The sequence below is a fragment of the Bos indicus x Bos taurus genome, chromosome X (assembly GCF_003369695.1).
Source record: "Bos indicus x Bos taurus breed Angus x Brahman F1 hybrid chromosome X, Bos_hybrid_MaternalHap_v2.0, whole genome shotgun sequence".
Taxonomy (NCBI): Eukaryota; Metazoa; Chordata; class Mammalia; order Artiodactyla; family Bovidae; genus Bos; species Bos indicus x Bos taurus.
The window spans coordinates 55617411-55630260 of NC_040105.1; the positions used below are offsets into that span (position 1 = coordinate 55617411).

The following is a 12850-nucleotide window of genomic DNA, read 5'->3' on the forward strand; positions in this document are numbered from 1 at the left end:
GGCTAAAATGGAATTATTATTATTCATGTTCTGAAGGTGATGCTGCTGATGACTGAGAAAGGGCATGAAATAGAAAAAGTGGCATGAACAATTGGCTTGAGGCTACATTCCAAGAAAGAGTCCCTGCAAGGATTCAGATGGTGGCAGGCAGAGTGGCAGTAGGGAATGAAAAATGCCTGAGCTTTTGATGCAGCCATAATTAAGCATTTTGGTTTAAGAGGTACCCCCCTTTCATTTTCTCATCTAGAATAAACAAATCTTGTTGATGTAACAAAGTGCTTAATAAACCCGAGGTGGTACTTAATATCAATACATACTGAAGGAAAGACTTGCTATGGTTAATGGTAATATGGATAATTGAGTTATATGAATTTAAAAATAGGTAGAGTAAATTAAGACTAATGTACATCAACAGGAAAAATCTATTAGTATTCATTAGTTAGACTCCTGTTTATGGTTCTTTGTTAGCCTAAGGAAGCCCTTTCCGATAACTAATGCCTGTTGAAAATCCTGCCTAATAACTTTCCATGGATGCCAAAGGAATGAGTCATTCACATAGAACTTCTGACATTCAAATATAGCATTTTGCTTCTTTTTCTTTTTTTGGCAGCAGTGACTGTGAAGTAATAATAATGATGACAATGGAAATAAGAGATCCTAATTAATTTGCTGAGAGTTGTTCCCCATTTACCAATATTGGCTTGTTTTGTCTTAAGTGGTGGCCCAGGTACTAGACAAAGGTATATATATATTCAATGTCACTTGGCTAACCTATGATTTGTCAGACAAAGGTTAATTTAAAAAAATGTTGGATTAGCAGCAATAAATTTAATAACAGTCTGTGATTTAAGTCAGAACTGCAGTTTATTTGATGGGATTTTTTAAATCCTGAATTAACATTTTTCTCTGAGCTCAGGAGGTCTCATCTGCCAAACTGCACATGAGCCGGCCAACCAAAAGCTCATCAATATTCTAACTTACACAGTATGGGGATAGATTGGAGCGATGCTATAAAAGACTGAAAGAAAGATTGGAACAAGAAATGTAAAAATACCTGCAGCAAAAACCAGTCCTTAGTTGTCCAGTTTCGAACCTGACTTTCCCTAATAATTATATGGTTTAATCATCTTCAACTTTTTCTTGCCCCCAAGAGAAACAAACAAACAAACAAACAAACATCTCTTCTTGATTCCATTCATAGGTTGGACCTGTTTTCACCCGCCCATCTCCATGGACGTATGAACTTAGATGGTAATCCACCCCTGAATCTGGGAGCTATGTGTGCCTCATTCATTTCTGTATCTTTAGCAGTTAGCGTGTTGTCCCTTGCATACAAAAACTTTACCAAAAATTAACCAAAAACTTTAGAATAGATTAAAGGATGGATGAGATGACTCCTATCACCAGGATGGAATTAATGTTCCCATAGGTAGAACTCACCTCTGTGATAGAAAAAATGTTACATACAAAGGTAGATGTAAATAAGGATCCTTAGGGGACATTCTGCTTTGCTTTCACCTACTCCAGTGGCTGTTAGTTCTTCCTTTGGTTTCAATGCCCACCTCCCAGCCTCACTACATTCCTGCCAAGATTGCCCTTGACCAATGGAAATTCTGTAGGCTGTGGTGGAACAGTTAATACCTATATTCCCGTTTTGCCCAGTGCCCACTGTGTGACAGACACTGGAAGCACTGTGCTAGGCGCTTGTTGAAGAGGTATTGATAAATGACCTTTGTATATTTTACAATTCCATTCACAGAAGGTTGAGCTGGAAGCCACCTTCAAAGTCTTCAGAGTCAACCCCCTTGCTGCAATAATCAGAGCTCACATTCATTGAGAACTTACTGTCCCCAGACATTTCATATACTAATGGCCCTGTGAAGTAGGGACGCTTATTTTCTGTATTTCTCATTTGGGGCCATTGATACATGGAGATGTTAGGTAACTTCCTTGGGGTCACACAGCTAGGAAATACTAGAGCCAAGACTCATGCTCAAGTTTGTCAGACTTCAGAGCCTACTGAGAGAAAAAAACTTGCCAAAAGTCATTTTGAGCCTAGTTCTTCTGGCCCTAATTTGTTTTCACGGATTGCTATTCTATGCTCACACACTGAGGTTTCTTAAAATATCATTTTGTTATTTGGAATCACATGTCTCCCCAAATGGACTGTGGATTCCTCCAGGGCAGATATTGCATTGTATCTGTGGTGCCTTCTCCCTTGAGGGCATGCCCAGGCTTTGCTTTCAGTAAATAATGGACTGTGACCAGCTTCTTAGCTGTTCTTTCGAGCATCTTGGTGTCATCCCCCAGGACTTCTTGTGGCTCAGAGGTTGGGAGGAGCCAGGAAGTAGAATTTTGGGGAAGGAGTCACCTCACCACCTGCTTTCTATTTTGTTCTCTACAATACAGATCGAAGATGGAGGCAAGGCAGCCTTGTCCCAGAAGATGAGGACTGGTGATGAGCTGGTGAATATCAATGGCACTCCATTGTACGGCTCCCGCCAAGAGGCTCTCATCCTCATCAAAGGCTCCTTCCGGACCCTCAAGCTGATTGTCAGGAGGTAAGGTACAGGGAGATTTGCTGTAAAGTACAAGGGTCACTGAAACCGCTTGGTTGGTAATAAAGCCTCAATAGAGGTATGTCTATCAATATCAAGGAAAGAGGTGTTTCACATGAACAGAATTTTGCAGACAACTGAAGCAGAATGGCATAAGAGAAAGGGCCTTTGGTTCAAATCCTAGTACTGTCACATGCTACCCATGTTATCTTGGATAAATTTATTTTACCTCTGTAGGACTTAAGAATCCTTATTTGCCTTTGAGAGAACTAAATGACTCATTACACACCAAGGGCCTATCTGAACTACTGTTTTTCCATCTACTCCTTCACATGAAGCTGCCACTGCTGAAACACATATATTTAAAGAGACCCTATTCCCAGCATGGTAGGCCCTCTGGAGGCTGTGGCAAAGTCTAAGATGAGAAGTCTGCCCTTGAGGAGTATGCAGTCTAACAGGGTAGAAAAGACACACGTATGACAAATTAATTAGCAATACATTTTTAAAGAAAACCATAAAGGAGATTCCAGAAGATAAGGGTGATTGTCAAATGAATTGCTGACTGAAATTGCTGTTAGAGTTCAAGAGAAAGAAAAGGCACTTCAGAAGAGATGATTAGAGTAAGATTTCATTGAGAAGGTGAAATCTTAACTAAAAGATGGGTAGAATTTGATAAGAAACCATCAGGAGGGGAAAAGCTTTCCAGGTAAGTAGAGTGGCATACCAGGGGCTTCCCTGGTAGCTCAACTGGTAAAGAATCCGCCTGCAATGCAGGAGACCCCAGTTTGATTCCCAGGTCAGGAAGATCCCCTGGAGAAGGGTATGGCAACCCACTCCAGTATTCTTGCCTGGAGAATCCCCATGGACAGAGGAGCCTGGTGGGCTACAGTCCATGGGGTTGCAAAGATTCGGACATGACCGAGTGACTAAGCACACACACAGTGGCATAAGGAGGAGGAAAATAAGGACAGTCATTCTATTGTTGTCAAAGCATCTGCCTATTGGTGAGGTTTCCATTGGTCTCCCTTTCATTTTGCTGCTGTATATTTGTTTTGTACTACTGGAGTTCATACTTCTCCCCTTCTGTGTGTTTCCTTTATCTTATACATGTCCCCAAGCTTTTCCATCTTAATTATTTTTATTAGAAAAAAATTTAAGTGTCTTCCTGCAGTCATACTTCCCCTTCTGGCTTCTGCCCCATCTTCTTTTAATTCATATCCAGAAGGAGAGTCTATACTCACTGTTTCCTCTTACTTACCATTTAGCTTTCCACCCGCTGCAGTCTGAATTTGACCCCCAGAAGTCCACTGAAACTGCTCTCTTTCTCTCTCTCTCTTTATATACACACACATGCACACAGTGTATATATAAATGTATGTATGTATATATGAAACCTCCTAGTTGTCAAAGTCAATGGGTTATTTCCAGTCTTCATCGTATATGACTTACATTTGGAATGTGACGTTGTTGCTCTGGATTATGCCCTTCTTTGTGAAACTTTACTTTCTTGCTTTCAAGATATTCTATTGCTTTCTATTTCTACCTCTCTGTTCATTTTCTAAATGAGGTTCCTCTACCACCTGCTCTTCCTCTGCCCATCCCTTTTAAATGCTGGTGTTTCCCCTAGTTCTATCCTTTCTATTTTCATTAATATACCATGGAAAAATCTCACCTGATCCCCGAGTTTCAACTATCATCTATATGTTGATGACTATATCTCTTATGCCCCAGACCCCTGTGGCCAACTTCCTACTGGACATTTATACTTAGATTTCTCAGAAGCATTTCACACAAAACATGCTCAAAACCTAATACATCATCTTCTTCTCACAAGCTCCTGATCTCAGTGACTGGGACCACCAGACCCTTAGTAAACCAAGCCGTTGTTTATTTCCTCCATTTTTCTCCTGCTCTATGTCCAAATGATCTCAGTTAGTAAAGATGAAAATATATAGGATCCCACTGATTTATTATATTATTAAAGCCTGCTGGTCCTTAAGATTAAGCCATGCCTGCCCATGTACCTGGTGGCACTAATGGTAAAAACCTGCTGGCCAGTGCAGGAGACATAAGAGATGCAGGTTCGATCCCTGGGTCGGGAAGATCCCTTGGAAGAGAGCATGGCAACCCACTCCAATGTTCTTGCCTGGAATTTCATGGACAGAGGAACCTAATGGGCTACAGTCCATGAGGTCGCAAAGAGCTAGACAAAAGTTGCTAAAGCAACTTAGCATATATGCATGTCCATGTACCTAGGTAAAAAGTAATGTGTAAAATAATGTCTTATACACTAGACACACTGTCACTGTCTTGGATAGGTCATGATTTAGGTTTTAAATAAGGCTTCTTGAAGGAGCAGCTTGGTGAATTTGAAAGTTTTTTTTAAATTTATTTTTAATTAGAGGATAATTGCTTTACAATATTGTGTTGGTTTCCACCATACAACAACATGAATCAGCTATAAGTATACATATGTTCCCTCCCTCTTGAACCTCCCCCCCACCTCCCACCCCATCCCAGCCCTCTTAGTTTGTCACAGAGCATCAGATTTGAGCTGCATGCATCATACAGCAAATTCCCACTGATTATCTATTTGACTATGGTAATGTATATCTTTCAATGCTGCTATCTCAATTAGTCCCATCCTCTGCTTCCCTCTCTGTGTCATTTTGGAGTCAGACAGACACATGTATGCTGTTTCCTTGTTCTGTCACATGGGAAATAATAGTTCCTATGTAATAGCATTATTGTGATGATTAAATGAAGCAATTTATGTAAAATGCCTTTATCATAATGGGTTCTCTGAACTTCAGCCCCACTCCTTTCCCTAGGATATAAAGGAAGCATAATTGGAGTAACCAACCACCATTATGAAATAAGGAGAGCAACAAACTGTATTGTGCTTTGCAAACTAACCTTCAGAGACAAGATTTGCTGGGAAACCATTAGGAATAAAAAGATCTGACAGGAAATAGAGACCCTTGTGAAATACTGGTTATACAGAGATATCAACACTTAGAAAGAGTATAGACATGATCTGCAGCAGTGGCTTCTGATCCAGTCATAAGAATGAGAGTTTTCAGGTGTGTCAATCACTTATCCTCCATTGATGAGTTTTATGTCTTCATTCTCCCTGCTGTGGTGACATCTGCCACTGCTAGTCACTTGGAATAGCTATAATTATGGCCTTGGAAATGGTGGGACCCTTTGGTTTTCATGGTGTGGCAGGTCCTATGGCTCCCTAAGCCTACATTTTCTATCCTTTCAGCCTCCTTTCAACCCCTGTTGGAAGAAGCATTCAGTAACATAATTTATTAGGCGATGCTGCCCTCTTGTGGAAAACTTCACTTTCACCTATGTACTACCCTGGGGATGCTTTAGGACATTTATTCCTTCTTTTCCTTAGTCAAAGTTATTCTTCTAATTTATGAAAGAGCTCTTGGCACATAAATGAAATATCTCCTTGAAATTTAATATTTACCCTAGTATTTTATACTAAGGTGGAAAGTCTTTGAGTAAAACAATCAACTGACAAAGATTCAGCACTGAGGTTTAAGTCCAGACGTGAGTTTTGGGGATGGATATAAAGGAGGAACTTTAGGAAATGGCTTATTCTGAAAAGCCAGCCCAGCTCTTCCTCCTATATTGCATTTTAGATAATGGTTAATGAAGTCAGAAATCTAGGTGTTGCCCTCAGTGCTCCTCTCTTGCCTCAACCCACTTCAATTCAAGTTATACCAAGTCTTGAGTATTCTACTTGCTGGAAGCCTCTCTGTAGCTCTTAACTTAATCCAGTTGTTCATAATTTATTATCTGTGCTGGCTTAGTCACTCAGTCATGTCTGACTCTTTGTGACCCCATGGACTGTAGCCTGCCAGGCTCCTCTGTCCATGGGGATTCTCCAGGCAAGAATACTGGAGTGGGTTGTGATGCCCTTCTCCAGGGGATCTTCCCAACCAAGGAATCGGACCCAGGTCTCCTGCATTGCAGGCAGATTCTTTACCACCTGAGCCACGAGGGAAGCCCAAGGATACTGGAATGGGTAGCCTATCCTTTCTCCAGGGCACCTTCCTGACCCACGAGTTGAACCAATGTCTCCTGCATTGCGGGCAGATTCTTTACCAGCTGAGCTACCATGGAAGTCCCATTTCTTATCTGGACCATTGTAATAATCTCACTGGCTTCTCATCCTTTAGTCTCACCTTCTTCCAATCATTCCATTCTCCAAATAGACATCTAATCATGTCACTTATATATTTATGGAAAAAAACAAGACCAATAACTATATAATCATAATTGTCCCAACAGATTCATTTTACATTGATAGAAAATGCAAGCTATGTTAAGGATTTGTATTCATGAACCATTTTTTGGAAAAAAGAAGTACCTAAATATATGAAGAAAATAACCTGCAAAACAAGAAGAAAAATTATAAAAATGTCTATATGGGAGACTTTAACATAATTTAGCTATAACAGATAAAGTAGACCTAAAATATATATTTCAAGGACTTTAAAACCATAATTCATAAGGCCAAATTAATGTCAAAAATTACATTTTATGGACAGTGTTTTCAAATATTCTGATAACATTTAAAAATGATCATATGATATACCACAAAGAAAACCTTTGCAAATTCTCACAAGTAGAAATCACACTTTCTCTGTTCTCTGATGATACTGTAAAACTTTTATAAACTTGAAAACAGATTTAAACAGAAGTCTTGGAGGTGGTCCTGAGATGACAGAAGAATAGGACGGGGAGACCACTTTCTCCTCCACAAATTCATTGAAAAAATATTTGAACGCTGAGCAAATTCCACAAAACAACTTCTGAATGCTGGCAAAGGACATCAGGCACCCAGAAACGCAGCCCATTCTCTTTGAAAGGAGGTAGGACTAAATATAAAAGACAAAAAGAGAGGCAAAAGAGTTAGGGATGGAGACCCATCCCGGGAAGGGAGTCTTAAAAGAGGAGAAGTTTCCAAACACCAGGAAACCCTCTCACCGGCAAGTCTGTGGGGAGTTTTGGAAACTCAGAGGGTAACATAACCGTGAGGAAAAATAAAGAAGTAAATAAAACCCACAGATTACGTGCCTAATGGCAACTCCCAGCAGAGAAGTAGCCCAGACACTTGCGTCAACCACCAGCAAGCGGGGGCTGGACAGGGACGTGCAGGCTGCACTGTGTTGGGTACAGATGGGGCCTAAATAATACCCTGAGGGCAATCTGAGGGAGCTAACGTGAGATATCAACCCAGCAGAGAAGTAGCCCAGACGCTTGCGTCAACCACCAGCAAGCGGGGGCTGGACAGGGACGTGCAGGCTGCACTGTGTTGGGTACAGATGGGGCCTGAATAATACCCTGAGGGCAATCTGAGGGAGCTAACGTGAGATAGCAACCCAAACTCTGGGCTAGAGAGAGAGAGAGGGAGGGAGGGAGGGAGAAGGAGGAGAGAGAGAGAACTATCCCGCAAAAAGCCCTAACCTAAGGCACTGCCCGGCCAGCTCTCAGAACAAAGGACTGAGCGAATACCAGAGGAGAGCTAGCTGGCTGCGGACTGGCCCATCCCCCGCCAGAGGCAGGGAGGCATGCGGGGGGCAGCCAGAGCTGGAAAGGGGCAATCTCGGCCCCAGAGACAGCATCCTCTACTAAACTGCGATCAGGCTCCCAGTTACTAACCAAGACCTGGGATTCTGGATGGTTGACATCTGCTGGGAGGGTCGCAGCCAGAGATCAGCTCCCCAGAAGAGACACACGGCACACCTGAGAAGGCGCACCCTCTGCACACCCAGAAAACTGAGCAGCTGGGACAGGGGAGGTGATAAGATGCAACCCCCCCACAACCCCGGAGGAGAGTGCTTGCCAAGCACCTGGTCGCCTGAGCTGCTCGGACCTAGGAAGGGCACAAAACACAGGCCCAACCGAGTCTTCGCCTTTGTGGAGTGCCTGAGAACCTGAACCTGAGCGGCTTAGACCTGGGAAGTGCATGCAACCCAGGGCCTACCTCAGAAAGTTCCCCTGCAGAGCAACCTGGAGACTGTGCAGTGTAGTCTGGGAAAGCACACACGCCATGAGTGGGGGCAAACCCAGTGCAAACCGAGACACTGTGAGCACTCCCCACACATGCCAGTGATATTTGTTTGCAGTGTTCCTCCCTCCCCACAGCACGACTGAACAAGTGAGCCTAAATAAGTGACTACTTTCGCCCCCTCATGTCAGGGCAGAAATTAGACACTGAAGAGACCTACAAACAGAAGAAGCCAAAATAAACAGAGGGAACCACTTTGGAAGTGACAAGAGCAACAGATTAAAACCCCATAGTTAGTTAGCACTGAATACATTGGAAGGGGCCTATAGATATTGAGAAGTATAAGATGGAACAAGGAACTATGTGAAACTGAACTGACCCCACACTGCCCTCAACAGCTCCAGAGAAATTCCTAGATATATTTTTACTATTATAATTTTTTAATTAAAATTTTTTTTTACTTTTAAGTCCTCTATTAATCCTTTAATTTTCATTTTTATAACCTACTATTACCTTGCAAAAAAAACCCCTATTTTTAAAGCAAACTTCATATATATTTCTTATAATTTTTGTGATTTTGCTTTGTTCTTCTAATAGTGTATCTTTGAGGCTAACCTCTATACTAGATTTTTAACCTGTGCATTTTGGTATTTGTTACCAATTTTGTACCTTTAAGAATTCAAACTTCAGTACCCATTTTTACTTATGAGTGTGATTACTGGGTTGACTACTCTCTCCCCCTTTTGATTCTCCTTTTTTTCACCCAGGTCACCTCTATCTCCTCCTTCTCCCTTCTCTTCTCTACCCAATGATGTGAATCTCTTTGTGTGTTCCGGGCTGTGGAGAATACTTAGGGAACTGATTATTGGCTAGATCTGTCTCTCTCCTTTTGATTCCTACTTTTCTCTACCTGGTCACCTCTATCTCCTTCCTCCCTGTTCTCTTCCCTATGTAACTCCGTGAACATCTCTGAGGGTTCCAGACTGTGGAGAGCACATAGGGAATTGATTACTGGCTAGATTGTTCTCCCCCCTTTTAATTCCCCCTTTTCTCCTACTGGTCACTGCTATCTCCCTCTTCCCTCTTCTCTTCTCCATGTAACTCTGTGAACTTCTCTGGGTGTCCCTCACTGTCCCTCACCCTTACTGGGTGTCCCTCTTTTCACCATTAACCTAGATGTTTTATCATCGGTGCTGTATAGATGGAGAAGTCTTGAGGCTACTGTAAGAATAAGACTGAAAACCAGAGGCAGGAGGCTTAAGTCCAAATCCTGAGAACACCAGAGAACTCCTGACTCCAGGGAACATTAACTGATAAGAGCTCATCCAAAAGCCACCATACCTACACTGAAACCAAGAGCCACCCAAGAGCCAACAAGTTCCAGAGCAAGACATACCATGCAAATTCTCCAGCAACACAGGAACATAGGCCTGAGCTTCAATATATAGGCTGCCCAAAGTCACACCAAACCCATAGACATCTCAAAACTCACTATGGGACACTTCATTGCACTCCAGAGAGAAGAGATCCAGTTCCACCCACCAGAACACCGATGCAAACTTCCCTAACCAGAAAACCTTGACAAGCTACTCATCCAATGCAACCCACAGGGAGGAACCTCCACAATACAGAGGAATGACAAACTACCAGAATAAAGCCACCCCAAACATAGCAATCCAAACAAGATGAAAAGGCAGAGAAATACTCAGCAGGTAAAGGAATATGATAAACGCCCACCAAACCAAACAAAAGAGGAGGAGATAGGCAGTCTACCTGAAAAGAATTCAGAATAATGATAGTAAAGATGATCCAAAATCTTGAAAACAAAATAGAGTTACAGATGAATATCCTGGAGACAAGGATTAAAAAGATGCAAGAAATGTGTAACAAGGGCCTAGAAGAAATAAAAAAGAGTCAATCAATAATGAATAATGCAACAAATGAGATCAAAAACACTCTGGAGGGAATCAACAGTAGAAAAACACAGGCAGAAGATAGGATAAATGAGGTAGAAGATAGAACGGTAGAAATAAATGAAGCATAGAGGAAAAAAGAAAAAAGAATGAAAAGAAATGAGGACAACCTCAGGGACCTCTGGGACAATGTGAAATGCCCCAACATTCGAATCATAAGAGTCCCAGAAGAAGAAGACAAAAAGAAAGGCCATGAGAAAATACTTGAGATAATAGCTGAAAACTTCCCTAAAATGGGGAAGGAAATAGTCACCCAAGTCCAAGAAACCTAGAGAGTCCCAAACAGGATAAACCCAAGGTGAAACACCCCAAGACACATATAAAACAAATTAACAAAGATCAAACACAAAGAACAAATATTAAAAATAGCAAGGGAAAAACAACAAATAACACACAAGGGGATTCCCATAAGGATAACAGCTGATCTTTCAGTAGAAACTGTTCAAGCCAGAAGGGAATGGCAGGACATACTTAAAGTGATGAAAGAGAAAAACATACAACCCAGATTACTATACCCAGCAAGGATCTCATTCAAATATGAAGGAGAAGTCAAAAGCTTTAAAGACAAGCAAAAGCTGAAAGAATTCAGGACCAACAAACCAGCTCTCTAACAAATGCTAAAGGATCTTCTCTAGACAGGAAACACAGAAAGTGTGTATAAACTAAACCCAAAACAACAAAGTAAATGGCAACAGGATCATACTTATCAATAATTACCTTAAATGTAAATGGGTTGAATTCCCCAACCAAAAGACAAAGACTGGCTGAATGGATACAAAAACAAGACCCCTGTATATGCTGCCTACAAGAGACCCACCTCAAAAAAAAGAGACACATACAGACTGAAAGTGAAGGGGTGGAAAAAGATATTTCAGGCAAATGGAGACGAAAAGAAAGCAGGAGTAGCAATACTCATATCAGATAAAATAGAGTTTAAAATAAAGGCCGTGAAAAGAGACAAAGAAGGACACTACATAATGATCAAAGGATCAATCCAAGAAGAAGATATTACAATTATAAATATATAAGCACCCAACATAGGAGCACCACAATATGTAAGGCAAATGCTAACAAGTTTGAAAGGGGAAATTAACAATAACACAATAATAGTGGGAGACTTTAATACCCCTTTCACACCTATGGATAGATCAACTAAACAGAAAATTAACAAGGAAACAAACTTTAAATGATACAATGGACCAGTTAGACCTAATTAATATCTATAGGACATTTCACCCCAAAACAATGAATTGCATCTTTTTCTCAAGTGTACACGAAACCTTCTCCAGGTTCAATCACATTCTGGGCCATAAATCTAGCTTTGGTAAATTCAAAAAAATTGAAATCATTCCAAGCATCTTTTCTGACAACAATGCAGTAAGATTAGATGTCAATTACAGGAAAAAATCTATTAAAAATTCCAACATATGGAGGCTAAACAACACGCTTCTGAATAACCAACAAATCACAGAAGAAATCAAAAAAGAAATCAAAATATGCATAGAAATGAAGGAAAATGAAAATGCAACAAACCAAACCTATGGGATACTGTAAAAGCAGTGCTAAGGGGAAGGATCATAGAGATACAGGCTTACCTCAAGAAACAATAAAAAATCAAATAAATGACCTAACTCTACACCTAAAGCAACTAGCAAAGGAAGAAATGAAGAACTTCAGTGTTAGTAGAAGGGAAGAAATCTTAAAAATTAGGGCAGAAATAAATGCAAAAGAAGCAAGAGACCATAGCAAAAATCAACAAAGCTAAAAGCTGGTTCTTTGAGAAGATAAATAAAATTGACAACCATTAGCCAGACTCATCAAGAAACAAAGGGAGAAGAATCAAATCAACAAAATTAGAAATGAAAATGGAGAAATCACAACAGACAATACAGAAATATAAAGGATCATAAGAGACTACTATCAGCAACTATATGCCAATAAATGGACAACTTGGAAGAAATGGACACATTCTTAGAAAAGTACAACTTTCCAAAACTGAACCAGGAAGAAATAGAAAATCTTAACAGACCCATCACAAGCACAGAAATTGAAACTGTAATCAGAACTCTTCCAGCAAACAAAAGCCCAGGACCAGATGGCTTCACAGCTAAATTCTACCAAAAATTTAGAGAAGACATAATACCTATCCTACTCAAACTCTTCCAGAAAATTGCATAGGAAAGTAAACTTCCAAACTCATTCTATGAGGCCACCATCACCCTAATACCAAAACCTGAAAAAGATGCCATAAAAAAGAAAACTACAGGCCAATATCACTGATGAACATA

The 12850-nt window shown here is 40.7% G+C and overlaps 1 protein-coding gene across 3 annotated transcripts in view; it reads left to right on the forward strand.

Moving 5' to 3' along the window:
- SHROOM4 (shroom family member 4) overlaps positions 1 to 12850 on the forward strand; it is a 262226-nt gene that overhangs the window by 131021 nt on the left and 118355 nt on the right. For all 3 annotated transcript variants that reach the window (XM_027533042.1, XM_027533039.1, XM_027533040.1), the window contains one exon: positions 2410 to 2561. In XM_027533042.1, coding sequence (XP_027388843.1) covers positions 2410 to 2561 — 152 coding nt within the window. The remainder of the gene's footprint in view (positions 1 to 2409; positions 2562 to 12850) is intronic.